This window comes from Chiloscyllium plagiosum, unplaced genomic scaffold (assembly GCF_037043375.1).
Source record: "Chiloscyllium plagiosum isolate Xiang-an unplaced genomic scaffold, Cpla_swu_hap1 HiC_scaffold_27, whole genome shotgun sequence".
Taxonomy (NCBI): Eukaryota; Metazoa; Chordata; class Chondrichthyes; order Orectolobiformes; family Hemiscylliidae; genus Chiloscyllium; species Chiloscyllium plagiosum.
The window spans coordinates 35,037,256-35,058,812 of record NW_028270165.1 but is presented as its reverse complement, the minus strand read 5'-3'; the positions used below and the strand labels follow the sequence as shown (position 1 = coordinate 35,058,812).

Below are 21,557 nucleotides of genomic sequence, written 5' to 3'. Positions count from 1 at the left end.
ATACAGAACGCTGGTGCAGCCACACTTGGAATATTGTGTATAGTTCTGGTCCCCATATTTCAGGAAGGATGTGGGAAGCATTGGAAAAGGAGCAGAGGAGATTTACCAGGTTGTTGCCTGGTCTGGAGGGAGGGTCTTATGAGGAAAGGCTGAGAGACTTGGGTCTGTTCTCATTGGAAAGAAGAAGGCTAAGAGGGGATTTGATAGAGATATATAAGATGATCAGAGGATAAGATAGGGGAGACAGTGAAAGACTTTTTCTTAGGATGGTGACGTCAGTTTCCCAAAGTGAATCACCTCACATTTAGCTGCATTGAACTCCATTTGCCACCTCTCAGCCCAATTCTGCAGTTTATCCAAGTCCCCCTACAACCTGTACAAATTGAGGGGTGATAGATTTAAGACAGATGTCAGAGGCAAGTTCTTTATGCAGAGAGTGGTAAGGGCGTGGAATGCCCTACCTGCTAAAGTAGTCAACTCAGCCACATTAGGGAGATTTAAACATTCCTTAGATAAGCGCATGGTTGATTTTGGGATAGTGCAGGGGAACGAACTGAGAATAGTTCACAGGTCAGCGCAACATCGAGGGCCGAAGGGCCTGTTCTGCGCTGTATTGTTCTATGTTCTTTGTTCTATGTTCTAAACTTATTGCAGGAGGCGGAAAGAAATGAGCAGCTTTAAAACAAAAACCTCTTGGAGCTCAAAGCTTTCAATGAGAGTCTGAGCCCGGTGGGAAGTTCAGGTAACCTTTATTGCAACCCAACTTTGTTACAGTTTCAGATTCCCCTGCAAAAAGGCAGAGAAAAAGCAGTTGCTTTTTGAACAGCTCAAGGTGAAAGTGCACACACCACACCTCCCCTGTCCCACCCCCCTCACTGTCTTTACTGCCAGCACCAAGTTGTCCCTTTGTAATTGGATCCTTGGTACAGCCGTAACCCGGAGGAAGTATTGCCTCACTCAGCAATTTCAACCCATACCCTGTCTCCAAGTAAGTTTCTCCCCACTCCTTTGCCAGGAAGGGGCAGTGTAGAGTCAACCAGACTGCTGTGGGTGTGGGGTCACGTGTAGGCCAGACCGGGTAAAGGATGCAGCTGGAACGACTGAGTGAATCCTTTCCCACAATGGCGGTTCCCTTCCCTAACAAGGGAGAGAGGGAATCAGATGGGGGCTTTCTCCCCCGCACCACCCCCTCCCTCTGCCATCTGTCGTGGCAGGATTCGAACCCGGGAGTCCCCGGAACCGGGTTGATATTCCAATCGATAATGGCACTCGGCCGTCACTCCTTCAATCCCCCTGCGATGGCAAGTGAACTCGCTGGTGCTTCCGCAGGTTGCAGGAGCGGGTGAAGCCCTTCCTGCACTGAGAGCAGATGAACGGCCTCTCCCCAGTGTGGACCTGCTGGTGGATCAGCAGGTGGGAGGCCTGGTTAAAGGCCTTCCCACATTCGGGGCAGCTGAAGGGCCTCTCCCCGGTGTGGACCCGCTGATGGGTCTGGAGGTTGGAGGAGCAGGTGAAGCCCTTCCCGCACTGAGAGCAGGTGAACGGCCTCTCCCCAGTGTGGACATGCTGGTGGGTCAGCAGGGTGGAGGAAGTGCTGAAGGCCTTCCCACACTCGATGCAGTTGAAGGGCTTCTCCCCTGTGTGGACACGCTGGTGCCTCAGCAGTGTGGAGACCCGGGTAAAGGCCTTCCCGCACTCTGGGCAGCTGAAGGGCCTCTCCCCTGTGTGGACATGCTGGTGGGACAGCAGGTTGGAGGAAGTGCTGAAGGCTTTCCCACACTCGGTGCAGCTGAAGGGCCTCTTCCCCGTGTGGACCCGCTGATGGGTCAGCAGTGTGGAGACCTGGGTAAAGGCCTTCCTGCACTCTGGGCAGCTGAAGGGCCTCTCCCCCGTGTGGACCCGCTGGTGGCTCTTCAGGGTGGAGGAGCAGGTGAAGCCCTTGCCGCACTGAGAGCAGGTGAACGGCCTCTCCCCCGTGTGGACATGCTGGTGGGTCAGCAGGTTGGAGGAAGTGCTGAAGGCCTTCCAGCACTCGGGGCAGCTGAAGGGCCTCTCCCCAGTGTGGACCCGCTCGTGGCTCCGCAGGTGAGAGGAGCAGGTGAAGCCCTTCCCGCACTGAGAGCAGGTGAACGGCCTCTCCCTCGTGTGGATGCGCTGGTGGGTCAGCAGGGTGGAGGAATTGCTGAAGGCCTTCCCACACTCAGGGCAGGTGAACGGCCTCTCCCCGGTGTGGGTGCGCTGGTGGGTCAGCAGGGTGGAGGAATTGCTGAAGGCCTTCCCGCACTCAGGGCAGCTGAAGGGCCTCTCCCCTGTGTGGTTCTGCTGGTGGGCCAACAGGTGGGAGGAATGTCTGAAGGCCTTCCCGCAGTCGGTGCAGGGGAATGGCCTCTCCCCGGTGTGACTGCGCTGATGAGTCTCCAGGGCAGACGGGACACGGAAGCCTTTCCCACAGTCGCCACACTTCCACGGTTCCTCCACAGGGCGGGATTCCTCAGGTTTCTCCATGGCCACAGCTTCAGCTGCACACAAACAAGTGTAGAGCCCCTCCCTGCCGTGAAATCCCCTTTCCAGGCCGTATAACTGTTTCAGGCTCCACGCACAGTGCGCTGCAACAGTGGGGTCTCTCGTCCAGTCCCACTGATGCTGAAAACGTCCTCAAACAGGAACCAAAAAGCGTTGATCCCTCTCACAGAAATCACAGTCAAAAATCGTTGTGGTCCCGATGGATTGTGTGACTGTCAGACATTGACATCAAAGTGAGGACTGCAGACACTGGAGAGTCAGTCGAAAAATGTGGCGCTGGAAAAGCACAGCAGGTCAGGCAGCATCCAAGGAGCAGGAGAGTCAATGTTTCGGGCATAAGCCCTTCATCCGTTGATTTTGAAACTTCCCTCTTCAGATTTTCAAATACTCTGCAAAAAGAGATTACAAAAGTCATCACTGTCAGTGCAGGGTAGAAATTCAGAACAAGCAATTATACTTGCTGTGGAATATTCTTTTGTTGTTCCACAAAATTGAAAGTACCATCCCACACTCTCTTCCCCCTCTGTTCTCACTCCGCTCTAACTAATTCCCCTGTAGGTGCTGATTCAGGATCTGACAGGGGTAGAAAAAGCAAAAACATCAAGACTGACATCTCTCTGAATTTTGGATACCTCCACCTGAAAGTTAATATCTTTCACAACACTGGGATCCAGCTGAGAGTGAGCAGGTCTGATTTTGGGAAGCAAAAAAAAGTGTCAATTCAGGGTAAACCTGCAACGCAGCTTCTTGAGGAAGGACCAGACACAAAATGGTTAATGACCCAGAGAAGGTGGGAGCAAAATGAGACATCAAGGCATTAACACCGACACACTTCAGTCAAACTCTTCTGCTCCCAGTCAGGGCAAAGCATGCTCTGAAAGTCCAGCCTTCACAACCACACTTCTGCTTTCACTGAAGACAATTAGAGTCACACAGCACGGAAACAGACCCTTTGGCCCAACCTGCCCAGATTTCCTAAATTAATCTAGTCACGTTTGCCATCACTTGGCCCCTATATGGGCCGGGTGCTGGCAGCTGGGACTAAATTGGGTTGGCAATCTTGTCAGCAAGGACGGGTTGGACCGAAGGGTCTGTTTCTGTGCTGTACATCTCTATGACTCCAGTCGCATTTGCTATCACTTGGCCCTGACCCATCTGAACCCTTCATATTCATATGCCCATCCAGGAGCCTTTTCACTTGTCATCGTATCAGCACCCACCACTTCCTCTGGCAGCTCACGCCATCGCTCAAGCGACTCCATGTTGAAAGCGTCTGATCTGGTGCACCAAATGACACCAGGATAATCTCAGATCATTCCAGATCGCATCGATACTCAGTCAGTGGCTTTCCCGATCAGGATGTTGTACGTGATCAAACAGGTCAGTGGGTAGGCGATCCCCCACATCTTAGTTCAAGTATCTCTACGAGAACTCCCTTGCTGGAGGGTCCCTTGGAGACACTTCAACTGGACTTCATTGAGTTGTAGAAATGAGTTGAGTTGCTATAAATGTGTTTTGCTTATTGCTGATGTCTTTTGTAAGTGGATTGAAGCCTAACCTCCTCCTAACGCTACTGCTGAGACTGTGGCGAAGATTTTGTTTAAGGAAATAATTCCCTGCTTCAGTATACCTGCGTGCATTGGCTTGGACAATGGACCACATTTTGTAGGTAATATTAACGGAGAACTCTGTTCCCAGCTTTGTATTTGTCGGCAACTGCATGGTGCTTATCATCCTCAGGCGGCCGGCATTGTTGAATGTTTTAACCAGATGCAAGACTAAACTTGCCAAATTAATGGCAGAGTGTGGCCTCTCCTGGTTATGCTAATCCCTGTGGCCTTATTCCAGATGCGATCCATGTCTGTGGGCAAGACACGACTGTCTCCAGCTGAGAGTTTCTCTGGTCACTGCCTCCGTACCCCTTGGAACGATTCGGCTCCCTTCTGAGTCCACTTCCACCACATGACCAAAGCAATCATTGGTTATGTTCTTGCTCTAACCAATGTTATGTGTGCCTTTCACTCCCAGGAGCGTGCGGCCTACAGCAATGTTCCCTCCCTTTCAGCCTCGTCACGGGTAGAGCCTGGTTCGTTGGTGCTCGTCAAGAACTGGACTGGCAAAGGTTTCCAACCTCGTTGCGATGGCCCCTTCCAGGTTTTACTTCCCACCCCTATGGCGGTCACAGTCACTGGGCGCTCAGCTTGGGTGCAACTGCACCATTGTAAATTGATTGACCGCACCAAATCAAAAGGGGAGAAGAGGAGGAGAGAATCCTGGAATCCCAACAAAAGGAGTGGACCCTGTCCGGTTGGGTTTTTGAATCTTGCTGCTGTTCTAATGTTAATCTTATTACAGATACTTGAACTAAGAGGAGGGACATGTAGGGGATCGCCTATCTCCTCACCTTTCTGATCACGTACAACATCCTGATGGGGAAAGCCACTAAGTATGGATGCGACCAGGAATGATCAGAGATTATCCACCACCCATGCTGAGGAGATGTCGTCCAGTGCACCGGACCAGATGCCTTTGACGTGTGGAACGTGATGACGATTGATTATTGCAATGGACTCTTACATGAAAAAGACCAGATGGTCCATCTGGCCAGTAGAAATCAGTGGGAGTTACCATGTCGTTACCATGTTTTTTTTATTTTACCTGCAGACGCAAGCCTAGTGAGGATAAAAATGATCAACCCCGTTATTATGGTAAATATTTTAAGGACGCCCAGGAACACCATCCCTTTTTGCAGGACGGGCCAACTCGAGAAAAGGGAAGCCTGATAGGGGAAACTCCTCAATCCACAAACAACTTATTTATACAGGCCCACAGAACGCTCTTCACCCCAGAGGCAGTAGTATGTTACTCCTCTCTATCGGTAGATGACTTACTTGCCCTGTCCCCAGTCCCCGATTCCATTCTATTCGTCAGACTTCCTACTGTCGACCCTGCGAAGAGAAATATCACTTTCCAATACCTCGGGTCTGTGTATACAAACAGCTGGTGTAACACTGGCTGGGGTACAGCAGGCCTTATGCGGCACATGGACCTGGAACGGAATCCTTCCCTTGCGCATTTATAGAATCTTTTCAGAATCTGATACTGTCACCAAGACCATGTACAATAGAGCTGAGGGAGAGCCCAATGGGAACAGCATGCTGAGGACCATTGTCTCCTATACAGTGCGAGTGCTCGAGTCACTTGGCCCATTTTTACAGCGCTCAAGCAACTCCTCTTGCAAAACGTCGACCCTTTACTCCTGTAGACCTGACCAGACCCCCTGCTGTAACATTTCAGTAATCTAGTTTGACAAACTCTCCCTAATATACACCAAACCAGACTATTATTTCTTCAGCTAAGGTAAAGCTACCAATTTCCTTGTCCTGGATGGCAAAGATGTCCTTCATAAGGTCACTATCGGAGTCCTTGTTCCCACAACAGTACCTTGTCCTGGCCAGTGGACAAGTCGATGGAACCTCCATCTGAGGAGGATGCAGCGGTCGGTGTCAGCCAACCTTGCTCCAACTGGAAGGATCCCAAGGGACTGCGTGACAATACAGGACACCCGATAGGCTGGGGAATCCAGAATACCCTGGGGTTGGAAGGATCGGCAGGGGTGACAAGTCAACAGAACCGCAATTCCCTCTTTTGCGGCCTGACCATTCAAGGAAATAAGACTAAAGAGGCTCTGGAACAGAGTAAACTGGGATTATCAGACCTGTGTCTTTACTCTATGCAGAATCGGTATGCCTTAGACTATATACTCGTCCGGGAGGGCGAGGTCTGCACCATTGTCCAAGATAAATGCACTATGGGCATTCCCGATCTCACTGGCAATATTAACTAAGATAAAAGAAGAGATCCAGGTATTCCTTGACAGAATGACTGAGGGACCAGTTGGGGAAACTGCAGATCGGGCTCATGGTACAATTGGCTTAGCAATTTAGCTATGTCTGTTTGTCGGTATTGGTATTGCTCGGCTTATGAGGTCCCTTAGTGATATAGATTTGCCCCGAAGATCCTGCTTTTGCGATCCGATGGTTCACCCACACGTGTCGATGGCGATGATAAATATGACCAGATGAGCTGCGAGGACGGTGGTGCCGCTCTGCAGGATGTTGATGGCAGGACCACCTTGAAGGGCATTTGTTTGGACGAGCCTTCTCTTTCAGTGATCGCGGTGCAATCAAAGGGAGGAATGAGGGTGTGTGCATCTGGGTGATAAAGTCTATAGCCTTAAAACTTGTCTTTAAACATTCAGACTAAAATGTAATGCTGAATTATTGAATACATTTACTGCACTAGAAAACAAACAGGCAGGAAGGCTCAGAAAGAGGAGAGAACTTAAAGAGAGGGACACCTGGGCTCACCAAGCAATAACAAGATGCTGTAAGGCAATTAAGAACGTTTACTTTATCATCGGTGAATCTGTGTGAACAGGACACCAAGTGATAACATTTACAGCCGTTCCCTTGTGAAATGAATGATAGTCTTTGAATCTGACCCTGAAACAAGACTCGGTACTATCTATAGCTGTGTAATTAATGGGTGGATCTTGTCCATTATAATGGATTCTTACTACCTCTTGCAAGCGGGGCATTCACAAAATAAATCTTTGCTGTCTTGAGAGTTCAAAAGGACACGAGAGAGAGAGACCATTTTAGGGCTGAGGCTGTTGAATCCCATAGAGAATTAACTCTTAGTGCTTATCTACTAGGGATTGAATTGAATTGCATTTTGGGACTTTATGATGAGAGATTTTTATTCCAGGCTTCCAAAGAGTATGATCTCCAGGACAAACCAAGAGAGATGCTTTACAGGTCTGAGTTCTCAAAGGATTCCTGAGGGCCACCTCAAATCTCCACTTTAACATGGGAGGTCGGACAAAATGGCTTCTGCTTGGCTAACTCAGTGGGACTGAGTCAGGCAGATACTCACGACTCAGAACAAACAAGAAACCACAGACTGATGTCAATCCAGTGAAAAGAAATTGCAAATTTGAACCTAACCATCAATCGCAGAAGTAACAGTTTAATCCTAACCACCAGACACGACAAATACGATTCCAAGAACAAGTTGTCTACAAGAAATTATGATAGATTAGATTAGATTCCCTACAGTTTGAAACAGGCCCTTTGGCCCAACCAGTCCACACTGACCCTCCAAAGAGTAACCCACCCAGAACCATTTTCCCTCTGACGAATGCACCTAACACCATGGGCAATTTAGCATGGCCAATACACCTGACCTGCACATCTTTGGACTCTGGGAGGAAACCGGAGCACCCAGAGGAAACCCACGCAGACACGGGGAGAATGTGCAAACTTCACACAGACGGTCACCCAAGGCTGGAATCGAACCTGGGACCCTGGTATTGTGAGGCAGCTGTGCTAACCACTGAGCCACCGTGACGCCCTAGGCTAAGACAAAAATGCATGAGGACCTTGCGGGATCTGATTGGTTGTTACTATGTGATCATGCTCAATGTCTGACTCTAAACAATGTACATAAGTTCTATACAAACTCTGTAAAAGTTGGCGGATTCTTTTGGCACTCTGGGAGTACTCATCGGTGGCCCAGTGATTAGCGCTGCTGCCTCACAGCACCAGGGTCCCAGGTTCGCTTCCAGCCTCAGGGGGCTGGTTGTGTGGAGTATGCACATTCTCCCCATGTCTGCGTGGGTTTCCTCCCACAATCCAAAGATGTGCAGGTTTGGTGAATTGCCTATGCTAAACTGCCCATAATGTTAGGTGCATTAGTTAGAGGGAGATGGGTCTGGCTGGGCTACTCTTCAGAGGATCGGTGTGGACTGGTTGGGCCGAAGGGCCTGTTTCCACACTGTTGGGAATTAATCTAATCCTTCTGGGCTGATCAGAGTCTACCGACCCAGCCATATCAAAGAATAAACTATTGCTTGTATGATTGACAAAGTCACTTCCAGGTGTGTTTATTGACCAATCCCAGAAATCTGAAGATCCGGACGGCAGTCCAGATCAGAACAACCAGATAGGAAATCGTTAATGTCCCCAGGATGTGGGGAGCAAAATAAGACAACAAGGCGTTAACACCAACACCAGGGAGAAACTGAACATACAGATGTGACAAACATTCGTGGCAAGCCAGAATCACAGATGTACAGCACAGAAACAGTCCCTTCAGTCCATGCTGACCAGATATCCTAAATCAATCTAGTCCCATTTGCCAGCACTTGGCCCATATCCCTCTAAATGCTTCCCAATATATACCCATTCATATACCTTTTAGAGGTTGTAATTGTACCAGCAGCCACCACTTCCTCTGGCAGCTCATTCTTTACACACACCACCCTCTGTATTTAGGAGTTGCCCCTTCGGTTTCTTTTAAATCTCACCCTAAACCTATGAGCAATCCCAGATCAAAGATCTTGTCTATTTACCCTTGCCATGCCCCATATTATTTTATACAAGGTTGTAGGGTCACCCCTGTGGGATATAGGTAAAGCAGTGTTACTTCTGCAACCATAATTGCTTCTGCAAGGTAAATGAACTAACGCCAGGGTATAATTGTTTCAGCCAAGAGTGGAGTTAACAAGAATGAAAGCTATGTGAAGGAAATATATAATTGCTTTTGTATTAGCTAAAATGTGCATACATGAAATGTGCCTGCCAACAATGGTAGATGTTACAGACAAACAGATAAGGTGCTGTGAGGGGAGGGGGTGTAGGTTAAGCTAGATATGCTCGTACAAAGTTATAATCATCTGTTTCCTGCTTCTGCAAAAACAAAAAAAAACACAATCAAGGAGGTCAGAAGGCTCAGTGTCGGCGAAAAATGGGAGGAAATGTTGCTTTCGGAAACAAGGAAGCAGCTGGCAGTGAAAGAGGATATACGCTAACACTTTGTTCACGCACAAGGCTGGATAAGGCAAGAAATAGACAAGAGTAATGGGCGCCACCGGGAAAGAATGGAGGGACAAACCGATCTTTTGCGGGTCAGCTTGGAATATCAGGCCGGCGGGGGGGGGGAGGGGGGGGAGGAACGTGGATGAGGGAAAGAAGCTGAATGTGCGGAGCCAAAGTGGAGGAAGAACAGAGGATGCAAAACTTGCTTGAAGCTGCAATGAGGAATATTGCATGTGCTGTACTTGTACCTGTTGCAGTTATTGGTGGGAATCGGGTGCATTTTAAAAATAAAAACAGAAAAGATATCCAGCCCTCCCACTTCCCAATCTCTATCCTTCAGTCCCTCCCCACCTGGCTAACTAAGACACATACCTGAGTTTGCGGAGTCTGCTCCCTCTCTGCATTCACTCTCGTTGCTACAAGTGACCAATTTACCCTCCACCCATCTCTGTCTCCCTCCCAGGATGAAGAGTCGTCAGGAGGGCGGGAGATTCACTTTGAAACTGACAGGGCCACTTCCGCGTTGTGACGTCACAAAGAAACTAGGGGCGGGGCGAGGAAAAGTGACAGCTGAAGGGGCGGGGCATGGCCAACAGCGGGCCGCCGCACCGTGCATGCGCCACGCCTGCAGCAGACGAGGACGAGAAAACACTTTCCAAAAAAACCCCTCCCTTCTGAGAATCCCCACAGTGTGGAAGCAGGCCACTCGGCCTCACCGAACCTCCCAAGGGTCACCCACCCACACCCACTCCCACTCCCCTACATTTAACCCTGAATCATGCACCTTACCTGCACATTATGCCTAATTTAGCATGGCCAATCCACCCTAACCTGCACACCCCTGGGCACTACAGGTAATTTAGCATGGCCAATCCACCCTAACCTGCACATCCCTGGGCGCTTATGGGTAGTTTAGCACAGCCAATTCACCCTAACCTCCACATCCCTAGGCACTATGGATAATATAGCATGGCCAATTCACCCTCACGTGCACATCCCTAGGCACTATGGGTATTTCAGCATGGCCAATCCACTTTAGATTAGAGTGGTACTGGAAAAGCACAGCAGTTCAGGCAGCATACGAGGAGCAGGAAAATTGACGTTTCGCACAAAAGCCCTTCATCAGGAATAGAGGCAGAGTGCCTGCAGGGTGGAGAAATAAATGAGAGGGGCGCGGGGTTGGGGTTGGGGTTGAGAGAGATAAATTTCAGGTTGTCAGGTGTACGTTGATTTTAAAGAAGGTAAAGGGTCTTTTAAGAAATAGTTTTAAGCAAGGAAATTACTTGTAGCTGACCACAAAAAAAAAGGGCAGCAGGGGCATTTCGCAATAAGCTCATAGTTTGTAAGTCCGCTTTTTGGACTATCAAGATATTAAAGGATGATCTCAGAAGTGAGACGGTTCGATAAGATAAGAGGAACTGGACAAAATAACAGGAAGGCTGTAACGAACAAGGACAGCCAAATAAGGCAGATTTAAAGAAAAACAAGAAAAACAAACAAATTAATTAATAAGTATGATAGGCTTAGGCTTGGGTGCAGGGAATTACCAAATGAAGGAATAACGGGTGCAAGTAATCACCAGATAAAGGGATAGAATGAAATAGACACTCATAATAGGTTTATTGCTCAGTGTAGGGGTGTCGAGAGAGCCCTCAGAAAAGTATAAAACACTCTGTATTTTACTGTCGGGTATGTCTCTCTTCATACAGCCACCCATCTTGCAAGATGTTTGAATAAATGTGCTGCTTCAGAACTTTTTGACTCGGACTGAAAATTATTGATTAAGTGGGGTTCGTTTCTCACAGCACTATGGGTAATTTAGCATGGCCAATCCACCCTAACATGCACATCCCTGGGCACTATGGGTAATTCAACATGGCCAATCCACTTTTGACGTTTCTGGAAAAGCACAGCAGTTCAGGCAGCATCCGAGGAGCAGGAAAATCGATGTTTCAGGAAAACGTCCTTCATCAGGAATAGAGCCTGCAGGGTGGAGAGATAAATGAGAGGAGGGTGGGGTTGGGGAGAAAGTAGCGTAGAGTACATTAGGTGAATGGGAGTGGGGATGGAGGGGATAGGTCAGGGAGGAGGGTGGGGGAAGGTAGCAAAGAGTACAATGGATGAATAGGGGTGGGGATGAAGGTGATAGGTCAGACAGGAGGATGGAATGGCCTGTTCGGATCCGAACTCTGCTGGTTTAAAGGTGGTCCGGAATCTGTGTAGGATGAGTTGGTTACGGAGACAAGCACTGAGGAAGCAAATGTGGCTGTGGTAGCAAGTCTGTTTCAGGACATGGTTGAAGAGCTTCAGGGCAGAGGAAATGACCTGGAAGTTGCAGTGGGAGAGGGATTCCTTGAGATTCTTGTAGAGAGAGGAGGAAAACTTCTTCAAGGCAGGCATCCTTGCAAGAGGATTCGCTGTAGGGTTAAAATCAACTCGGTAAAAACAAGGACTGCAGATACTAGAAACCAGATTCTAGAATCACACAAGTCCAGGTTGTAGTCCAACAGGCTTCTTTGGAAGCAGTAACTTTTGGAGTGCTGCCTCTTCATCAGGTGGTTGTGGAGGATAAGATCCTAAGACACAATTTAGATCAAAACATTCCAGTGTCCTGCCACTGAAATGGTATATTGAACAAACCTAGATTGTTAAGTCTTCCACCTTTTCAAATAGGTTGCAGATATCATTACAATGTAAACCCCAGAACTTCTTGTTGTCACCTTCTCGAGATAACAAGGTTTTATAGCAAAAGCTCACATCTCAGCTCAGACAATGCATTAAAGGTGTGAGGTCAGAGTCTGCCTGTATCCCAATCTTGAGTGAGACTGATTCTGTTTCCAAAGTCGAATTTACAAACTGTTACATGTATTGACTGCCTGCAAATTTTTCCTTAAAAAAAAATGCACATAGAATGTATCTACAAATATACATCCCCCCCCCCCCATACACACACACACGCACAAATTTGTTGGGTGAATTCGTACTTGCAGAATTATGTCTTACTTTGCTCAAAAACTGCATGACTCTATGTAAGATTCTGTAAATCAGTTTAACCATTGTGCCACAGACAGTCTCACACAGGGGAGCTCACACCTTCAATACATTATCTGGACTGACACGACACTAATTGGTAAAGTTCACTTGAGGATTTAACTATTTTAAAAGGTTTTGTGATTTACATTTGAAAGAACTGAAACTATCATGGTCATTCGAACAGATGAGAGACTTAACAAACAATCCAGGTCTTTTTCAATATATAGTTTCAGTTACATCACACTATAAACTGTTGCTATAAATTCTGTGTCTTACAATTTTATATTCCACAATCCCCTGATGAAGGAGCTGCACTCCGAAAGCTACTGCTTCCAATTAAACTTGTTGGACAGAATTTCTCAAGTAGGGCACCATACGAATCCTGGGAGACTGTTATTTCTTGTTTACTTTGTAATGAACAAACATTAAGCATGATCCCCTACTTATTTCTAATTTTGTTTCATTTTTCTTGTTTTATTCCCTGCGATGATGTGGGAGAATTGTTAGATTTGGGTCAGCCATTTTGTCACATATTAAAGCCTGGAAACCATTTTGAATCTCAGCTTAGTGTCTGCTTGCTAAAGCTTGTGTTTCCCAGGCTCAGCGGAGACGGTTGGCCTTGCAGCTGTACTGCTTCCTGATAAACAAATTCTTTCCTGACATGGGCCTTTATTTCCATCCCCCACAGTTGGCGAGTCAGGCAGGAGATACCCGGGTCCTGCCAGGTCACCGACCGATATCCTTTGAGAGATGAAATATAGAGGGTGGTTGCTGCTTTTGTTGTGTCCAAAATAAAGGGGAAAGCTGGCCAGGGACAAAAATGCTGTTAGAAATGATGATACAATTCTCCCTACTCAGTCACAAGATACTAGTGAGAGAACTCAACAGGGTCCTAGTGTCCTGACGTTATGTTGCTGAGAGCACTTGTGCTTTACAAAGTTAGTAATAATGAATTTGCTTACCCCAGGGTTACGAGAGGTGAAACCCTATTTGATAAGCCCAGGACCCACACTGAGGTCCGTGGCATGCTTCAAGGTGCCCCCGATCTGTTTGAGTGCCCAATGTTAGATTTAATTGGCGAGTAGAAATCTGAAGTATAATTGCTCGCTTCAGGATGTCCAGACATGAATGAATTTGGCATACAGGACACATTGGGCAACTATTAACTGAGACATGTAGAAAGCTGAAGAGTGTTACAGAGAGAGAGACGCGCAGACAGGCAGAGAGAGAGAGGCGCGCAGGCAGAGGGGGGCATAGGTGGGCAGAGAGAGAGGGACGCAGCTAGGCAGAGAGAGAGGGGCGCAGGCAGAGAGAGAGAGAGAAAGAGAAAGAGAGAGAGAGGCACGCAGGGGGGCATAGGCGGGCAGAGACAGAGAGAGGCGCAGGCAGGCAGAGGGAGAGAGAGAGAGAGAGGCGCAGGCAGGCAGAGAGAGAGAGAGAGAGAGGCGCAGGCAGGCAGAGAGAGAGAGAGAGAGGCGCAGGCAGGCAGAGAGAGAGAGAGAGAGAGAGAGGCGCAGGCAGGCAGAGAGAGAGAGAGAGAGAGAGAGGCGCAGGCAGGCAGAGAGAGAGAGAGAGAGAGAGAGAGGCGCAGGCAGGCAGAGAGAGAGAGAGAGAGAGAGGCGCAGGCAGGCAGAGAGAGAGAGAGAGAGGCGCAGGCAGAGAGAGAGAGAGGCGCAGGCAGGCAGAGAGAGAGAGAGAGAGAGGGGCGCAGGCAGGCAGAGAGAGAGAGAGAGAGAGAGGGGCGCAGGCAGGCAGAGAGAGAGAGAGAGAGAGGGGCGCAGGCAGGCAGAGAGAGAGAGAGAGAGAGGCGCGGGCAGGCAGAGAGAGAGAGAGAGAGAGGGAGGCGCGGGCAGGCAGAGAGAGAGAGAGGCGCGGGCAGGCAGAGAGAGAGAGAGGCGCGGGCAGGCAGAGAGAGAGAGAGGCGCGGGCAGGCAGAGAGAGAGAGAGGCGCGGGCAGGCAGAGAGAGAGAGAGGCGCGGGCAGGCAGAGAGAGAGAGAGGCGCGGGCAGGCAGAGAGAGAGAGGCGCGGGCAGGCAGAGAGAGAGAGAGGCGCGGGCAGGCAGAGAGAGAGAGAGGCGCGGGCAGGCAGAGAGAGAGAGAGGCGCGGGCAGGCAGAGAGAGAGAGAGGCGCGGGCAGGCAGAGAGAGAGAGAGGCGCGGGCAGGCAGAGAGAGAGAGAGGCGCGGGCAGGCAGAGAGAGAGAGAGAGGCGCGGGCAGGCAGAGAGAGAGAGAGGCGCGGGCAGGCAGAGAGAGAGAGAGGCGCGGGCAGGCAGAGAGAGAGAGAGGCGCGGGCAGGCAGAGAGAGAGAGAGGCGCGGGCAGGCAGAGAGAGAGAGAGAGGCGCGGGCAGGCAGAGAGAGAGAGAGGCGCGGGCAGGCAGAGAGAGAGAGAGGCGCGGGCAGGCAGAGAGAGAGAGAGGCGCGGGCAGGCAGAGAGAGAGAGAGAGGCGCGGGCAGGCAGAGAGAGAGAGAGGCGCGGGCAGGCAGAGAGAGAGAGAGGCGCGGGCAGGCAGAGAGAGAGAGAGGCGCGGGCAGGCAGAGAGAGAGAGAGAGGCGCGGGCAGGCAGAGAGAGAGAGAGGCGCGGGCAGGCAGAGAGAGAGAGAGGCGCAGGTAGGCAGAGAGAGAGAGAGAGAGAGGCGCAGGCAGGCAGAGAGAGAGAGGCGCGGGCAGGCAGAGAGAGAGAGAGAGGCGCAGGCAGGCAGAGAGAGAGAGAGGCGCAGGCAGGCAGAGAGAGAGAGAGAGAGGCGCAGGCAGGCAGAGAGAGAGACGTGCAGGCAGGCAGAGAGAAAGAGAGAGGCGCAGGCAGGCAGAGAGAGAGAGAGGCGCAGGCAGGCAGAGAGAGAGGCGCAGGCAGGCAGGCAGAGAGGGAGAGAGAGAGGCGCAGGCAGGCAGGCAGAGAGAGAGAGAGAGAGAGAGAGGCGCAGGCAGGCAGAGAGAGAGAGAGGCGCAGGCAGGCAGAGAGAGAGAGAGGCGCAGGCAGGCAGAGAGAGAGAGAGGCGCAGGCAGGCAGAGAGAGAGAGAGAGGCGCAGGCAGGCAGAGAGAGAGAGGCGCAGGCAGGCAGAGAGAGAGAGAGGCGCAGGCAGGCAGAGAGAGAGAGAGAGGCGCAGGCAGGCAGAGAGAGAGAGAGGCGCAGGCAGGCAGAGAGAGAGAGAGGCGCAGGCAGGCAGAGAGAGAGAGAGAGGCGCAGGCAGGCAGAGAGAGAGAGAGGCGCAGGCAGGCAGAGAGAGAGAGAGGCGCAGGCAGGCAGAGAGAGAGAGAGGCGCAGGCAGGCAGAGAGAGAGAGAGAGAGGCGCAGGCAGGCAGAGAGAGAGAGAGAGAGAGGCGCAGGCAGGCAGAGAGAGAGAGAGGCGCAGGCAGGCAGAGAGAGAGAGAGAGGCGCAGGCAGGCAGAGACAGAGAGAGGTGCAGGCAGGCAGAGAGAGAGGCGCAGGCAGGCAGAGAGAGAGAGAGAGGCGCAGGCAGGCAGAGAGAGAGAGAGAGGCGCAGGCAGGCAGGCAGAGAGAGAGAGGCACAGGCAGGCAGAGAGAGAGAGAGAGGCGCAGGCAGGCAGAGAGAGAGAGAGAGGCGCAGGCAGGCAGAGAGAGAGAGAGGCGCAGGCATAGCAGAGAGAGAGAGAGGCGCAGGCAGGCAGAGAGAGAGAGAGGCGCAGGCAGGCAGAGAGAGAGAGAGAGAGAGGCGCAGGCAGGCAGAGAGAGAGAGAGAGAGGTGCAGGCAGAGAGAGAGAGACGTGCAGACAGGCAGAGAGAAAGAGAGAGGCGCAGGCAGGCAGAGAGAGAGAGAGGCGCAGGCAGGCAGAGAGAGAGAGAGAGGCGCAGGCAGGCAGAGAGAGAGAGAGAGGCGCAGGCAGGCAGGCAGAGAGGGAGAGAGAGAGGCGCAGGCAGGCAGGCAGAGAGAGAGAGAGAGGCGCAGGCAGGCAGAGAGAGAGAGAGGCGCAGGCAGGCAGAGAGTGAGAGAGGCGCAGGCAGGCAGAGAGTGAGAGAGGCGCAGGCAGGCAGAGAGTGAGAGAGGCGCAGGCAGGCAGAGAGTGAGAGAGGCGCAGGCAGGCAGAGAGTGAGAGAGGCGCAGGCAGGCAGAGAGTGAGAGAGGCGCAGGCAGGCAGAGAGAGAGAGAGGCGCAGGCAGGCAGAGAGAGAGAGAGGCGCAGGCAGGCAGAGAGAGAGAGAGGCGCAGGCAGGCAGAGAGAGAGAGAGAGGCGCAGGCAGGCAGAGAGAGAGAGAGAGGCGCAGGCAGGCAGAGAGAGAGAGAGAGGCGCAGGCAGGCAGAGAGAGAGAGAGAGGCGCAGGCAGGCAGAGAGAGAGAGAGAGGCGCAGGCAGGCAGAGAGAGAGAGAGGCGCAGGCAGGCAGAGAGGGAGAGGCGCAGGCAGGCAGAGAGAGAGAGGGAGAGGCGCAGGCAGGCAGAGAGAGAGAGAGAGGCGCAGGCAGGCAGAGAGAGAGAGAGAGAGGTGCAGGCAGAGAGAGAGAGAGGCGCAGGCAGGCAGAGAGAGAGAGAGGCGCAGGCATAGCAGAGAGAGAGAGAGGCGCAGGCAGGCAGAGAGAGAGAGAGGCGCAGGCAGGCAGAGAGAGAGAGAGAGGCGCAGGCAGGCAGAGAGAGAGAGAGAGAGGTGCAGGCAGAGAGAGAGAGACGTGCAGGCAGGCAGAGAGAAAGAGAGAGGCGCAGGCAGGCAGAGAGAGAGAGAGGCGCAGGCAGGCAGAGAGAGAGAGAGGCGCAGGCAGGCAGAGAGAGAGAGAGAGGCACAGGCAGGCAGGCAGAGAGGGAGAGAGAGAGGCGCAGGCAGGCAGAGAGAGAGAGAGGCGCAGGCAGGCAGAGAGTGAGAGAGGCGCAGGCAGGCAGAGAGTGAGAGAGGCGCAGGCAGGCAGAGAGTGAGAGAGGCGCAGGCAGGCAGAGAGTGAGAGAGGCGCAGGCAGGCAGAGAGTGAGAGAGGCGCAGGCAGGCAGAGAGTGAGAGAGGCGCAGGCAGGCAGAGAGAGAGAGAGGCGCAGGCAGGCAGAGAGAGAGAGAGGCGCAGGCAGGCAGAGAGAGAGAGAGAGAGGCGCAGGCAGGCAGAGAGAGCGAGAGAGGCGCAGGCAGGCAGAGAGAGAGAGAGAGGCGCAGGCAGGCAGAGAGAGAGAGAGAGGCGCAGGCAGGCAGAGAGAGAGAGAGGCGCAGGCAGGCAGAGAGAGAGAGGCGCAGGCAGGCAGAGAGAGAGAGAGAGAGAGAGAGAGGCGCAGGCAGGCAGAGAGAGAGAGAGAGAGAGAGGCGCAGGCAGGCAGAGAGAGAGAGAGAGGTGCAGGCAGAGAGAGAGAGAGACGTGCAGGCAGGCAGAGAGAAAGAGAGAGGCGCAGGCAGGCAGAGAGAGAGAGAGGCGCAGGCAGGCAGGCAGAGAGAGAGAGAGAGAGGCGCAGGCAGGCAGGCAGAGAGAGAGAGAGAGAGGCGCAGGCAGGCAGGCAGAGAGAGAGAGAGAGAGGCGCAGGCAGGCAGGCAGAGAGAGAGAGAGAGAGGCGCAGGCAGGCAGGCAGAGAGAGAGAGAGAGAGGCGCAGGCAGGCAGAGAGAGAGAGAGAGAGGCGCAGGCAGGCAGAGAGAGAGAGAGAGAGGCGCAGGCAGGCAGAGAGAGAGAGAGAGAGGCGCAGGCAGGCAGAGAGAGAGAGAGAGAGGCGCAGGCAGGCAGAGAGAGAGAGAGAGGCGCAGGCAGGCAGAGAGAGAGAGAGAGAGGCGCAGGCAGGCAGAGAGAGAGAGAGAGAGGCGCAGGCAGGCAGAGAGAGAGAGAGGCGCAGGCAGAGAGAGAGAGAGGCGCAGGCAGGCAGAGAGAGAGAGAGGCGCAGGCAGGCAGAGAGAGAGAGAGGCGCAGGCAGGCAGAGAGTGAGAGAGGCGCAGGCAGGCAGAGAGTGAGAGAGGCGCAGGCAGGCAGAGAGTGAGAGAGGCGCAGGCAGGCAGAGAGTGAGAGAGGCGCAGGCAGGCAGAGAGTGAGAGAGGCGCAGGCAGGCAGAGAGTGAGAGAGGCGCAGGCAGGCAGAGAGAGAGAGAGGCGCAGGCAGGCAGAGAGAGAGAGAGGCGCAGGCAGGCAGAGAGAGAGAGAGGCGCAGGCAGGCAGAGAGAGAGAGAGAGGCGCAGGCAGGCAGAGAGAGAGAGAGAGGCGCAGGCAGGCAGAGAGAGAGAGAGAGGCGCAGGCAGGCAGAGAGAGAGAGAGAGGCGCAGGCAGGCAGAGAGAGAGAGAGAGGCGCAGGCAGGCAGAGAGAGAGAGAGGCGCAGGCAGGCAGAGAGGGAGAGGCGCAGGCAGGCAGAGAGAGAGAGGGAGAGGCGCAGGCAGGCAGAGAGAGAGAGAGAGGCGCAGGCAGGCAGAGAGAGAGAGAGAGAGGTGCAGGCAGAGAGAGAGAGAGGCGCAGGCAGGCAGAGAGAGAGAGAGGCGCAGGCATAGCAGAGAGAGAGAGAGGCGCAGGCAGGCAGAGAGAGAGAGAGGCGCAGGCAGGCAGAGAGAGAGAGAGAGGCGCAGGCAGGCAGAGAGAGAGAGAGAGAGGTGCAGGCAGAGAGAGAGAGACGTGCAGGCAGGCAGAGAGAAAGAGAGAGGCGCAGGCAGGCAGAGAGAGAGAGAGGCGCAGGCAGGCAGAGAGAGAGAGAGGCGCAGGCAGGCAGAGAGAGAGAGAGAGGCACAGGCAGGCAGGCAGAGAGGGAGAGAGAGAGGCGCAGGCAGGCAGAGAGAGAGAGAGGCGCAGGCAGGCAGAGAGTGAGAGAGGCGCAGGCAGGCAGAGAGTGAGAGAGGCGCAGGCAGGCAGAGAGTGAGAGAGGCGCAGGCAGGCAGAGAGTGAGAGAGGCGCAGGCAGGCAGAGAGTGAGAGAGGCGCAGGCAGGCAGAGAGTGAGAGAGGCGCAGGCAGGCAGAGAGAGAGAGAGGCGCAGGCAGGCAGAGAGAGAGAGAGGCGCAGGCAGGCAGAGAGAGAGAGAGAGAGGCGCAGGCAGGCAGAGAGAGCGAGAGAGGCGCAGGCAGGCAGAGAGAGAGAGAGAGGCGCAGGCAGGCAGAGAGAGAGAGAGAGGCGCAGGCAGGCAGAGAGAGAGAGAGGCGCAGGCAGGCAGAGAGAGAGAGGCGCAGGCAGGCAGAGAGAGAGAGAGAGAGAGAGAGAGGCGCAGGCAGGCAGAGAGAGAGAGAGAGAGAGAGGCGCAGGCAGGCAGAGAGAGAGAGAGAGGTGCAGGCAGAGAGAGAGAGAGACGTGCAGGCAGGCAGAGAGAAAGAGAGAGGCGCAGGCAGGCAGAGAGAGAGAGAGGCGCAGGCAGGCAGGCAGAGAGAGAGAGAGAGAGGCGCAGGCAGGCAGGCAGAGAGAGAGAGAGAGAGGCGCAGGCAGGCAGGCAGAGAGAGAGAGAGAGAGGCGCAGGCAGGCAGGCAGAGAGAGAGAGAGAGAGGCGCAGGCAGGCAGGCAGAGAGAGAGAGAGAGAGGCGCAGGCAGGCAGAGAGAGAGAGAGAGAGGCGCAGGCAGGCAGAGAGAGAGAGAGAGAGGCGCAGGCAGGCAGAGAGAGAGAGAGAGAGGCGCAGGCAGGCAGAGAGAGAGAGAGAGAGGCGCAGGCAGGCAGAGAGAGAGAGAGAGGCGCAGGCAGGCAGAGAGAGAGAGAGAGAGGCGCAGGCAGGCAGAGAGAGAGAGAGAGAGGCGCAGGCAGGCAGAGAGAGAGAGAGGCGCAGGCAGAGAGAGAGAGAGGCGCAGGCAGGCAGAGAGAGAGAGAGGCGCAGGCAGGCAGAGAGAGAGAGAGGCGCAGGCAGGCAGAGAGAGAGAGAGGCGCAGGCAGGCAGAGAGAGAGAGAGGCGCAGGCAGGCAGAGAGAGAGAGAGGCGCAGGCAGGCAGAGAGAGAGAGAGGCGCAGGCAGGCAGAGAGAGAGAGAGGCGCAGGCAGGCAGAGAGAGAGAGAGGCGCAGGCAGGCAGAGAGAGAGAGAGGCGCAGGCAGGCAGAGAGAGAGAGAGGCGCAGGCAGGCAGAGAGAGAGAGAGGCGCAGGCAGGCAGAGAGAGAGAGAGGCGCAGGCAGGCAGAGAGAGAGAGAGGCGCAGGCAGGCAGAGAGAGAGAGAGTCGCAGGCAGGCAGAGAGAGAGAGAGGCGCAGGCAGGCAGAGAGAGAGAGAGGCGCAGGCAGGCAGAGAGAGAGAGAGGCGCAGGCAGGCAGAGATTGAGAGAGAGGCGCAGGCAGGCAGAGAGAGAGAGAGGCGCAGGCAGGCAGAGAGAGAGAGAGGCGCAGGCAGGCAAAGAGACAGAGAGCCGCAGGCAGGCAGAGAGAGTGTGTTTGTTAACCACCTCCTTGCCTGGTCAGCCTTTTTCCCTGTCTACAACTTGCTTTCATAGAATCACCTCACGTACATTGTTCTGAATATTGTCTAATAAGAGTAGATGTATTTAGTAGATGAATCAAACCATCCCAATGACTGAAACAGCTGACACTCTAATATTGGACAAGTGGTAAATATTTGCATCAGTTAACCAAAACTCTTCAGAGTTTACATTCATGGGTACGCCAAGCCTCAGCATTAGGACTGGGGCATATTGGAGCTGAGATGGAAAGGCCCGTTCCTAGTCCTGCTGGGTTACCCGGTCAGCAGTCAAGGTCAAGGGGAGGCCGCATGGACACACACAACACAATGCAAACGAGCGCCACCTCCTGGAGGAACACCAGAAGACCCCGTCAGAGACACATCTTCAGCCTTCATCCGTTAATGGCTCAGCCTGATCATTCTGCCTTTCACTGCACTATTCCTTATCTTTCTTTCACTAACTATGTTTGATTGGGCCTGATAACCTCTAGTAAACAGGAATTACAGTTTAATACTTTTTTTTAATGCTTTTTTTTAGGTCAACCACTCTAGCTGCTAGGTATGTGCCCATATCCCTATCCATCCTGAACTCGTACCAAGCGAGCCCTAATGGAGTTTGAGCAACTTGCAGCTTTCTTTTCCCCTGCCTTTGGAACTCCTCGACTGGAAATCAAAGTCACCCCGCAGACAATCCTGTGCTCGGCTCAGTTCTCTGATGTGGCCCTCCTCTCCAGCGATCTCCCAATTGCTGAGATTTCTCATTCCTGATGAAACCCCTGATGATGATTCCCAATCCCTGGAGCCTTCTGCCCCTGTCCTTACTGAACCCGAGGACTATCAGTCCGATCTCCAAGCACCAACCCCTGAC

The 21,557-nt window shown here is 53.2% G+C and overlaps 2 protein-coding genes across 6 annotated transcripts in view; one reads left to right on the top strand and one right to left on the bottom strand.

The window, feature by feature from the left end:
- The window catches only part of LOC148143568 (uncharacterized), a 262,855-nt gene that overhangs the window by 60,889 nt on the left and 180,409 nt on the right, over positions 1-21,557 (top strand). The window lies entirely within an intron of this gene.
- LOC148143574 (uncharacterized) overlaps positions 1-21,557 on the bottom strand; it is a 70,242-nt gene that overhangs the window by 34,902 nt on the left and 13,783 nt on the right. For 2 of the 5 annotated variants that reach the window (XM_087974366.1, XM_087974367.1), the window contains exon 2: positions 743-2,912. The exons of 1 other annotated variant lie outside the window; for it this stretch is intronic. In XM_087974366.1, the coding sequence (XP_087830492.1) occupies positions 1,285-2,505 (1,221 nt within the window). In that variant the 5' untranslated portion in view covers positions 2,506-2,912 and the 3' untranslated portion in view covers positions 743-1,284. Of the gene's footprint in view, positions 1-742; positions 2,913-9,776; positions 9,884-13,399; positions 13,498-21,557 lie in introns of those variants that run through there. 2 more of the 5 variants (XM_087974368.1, XM_087974369.1) reach the window with 2 other exon arrangements.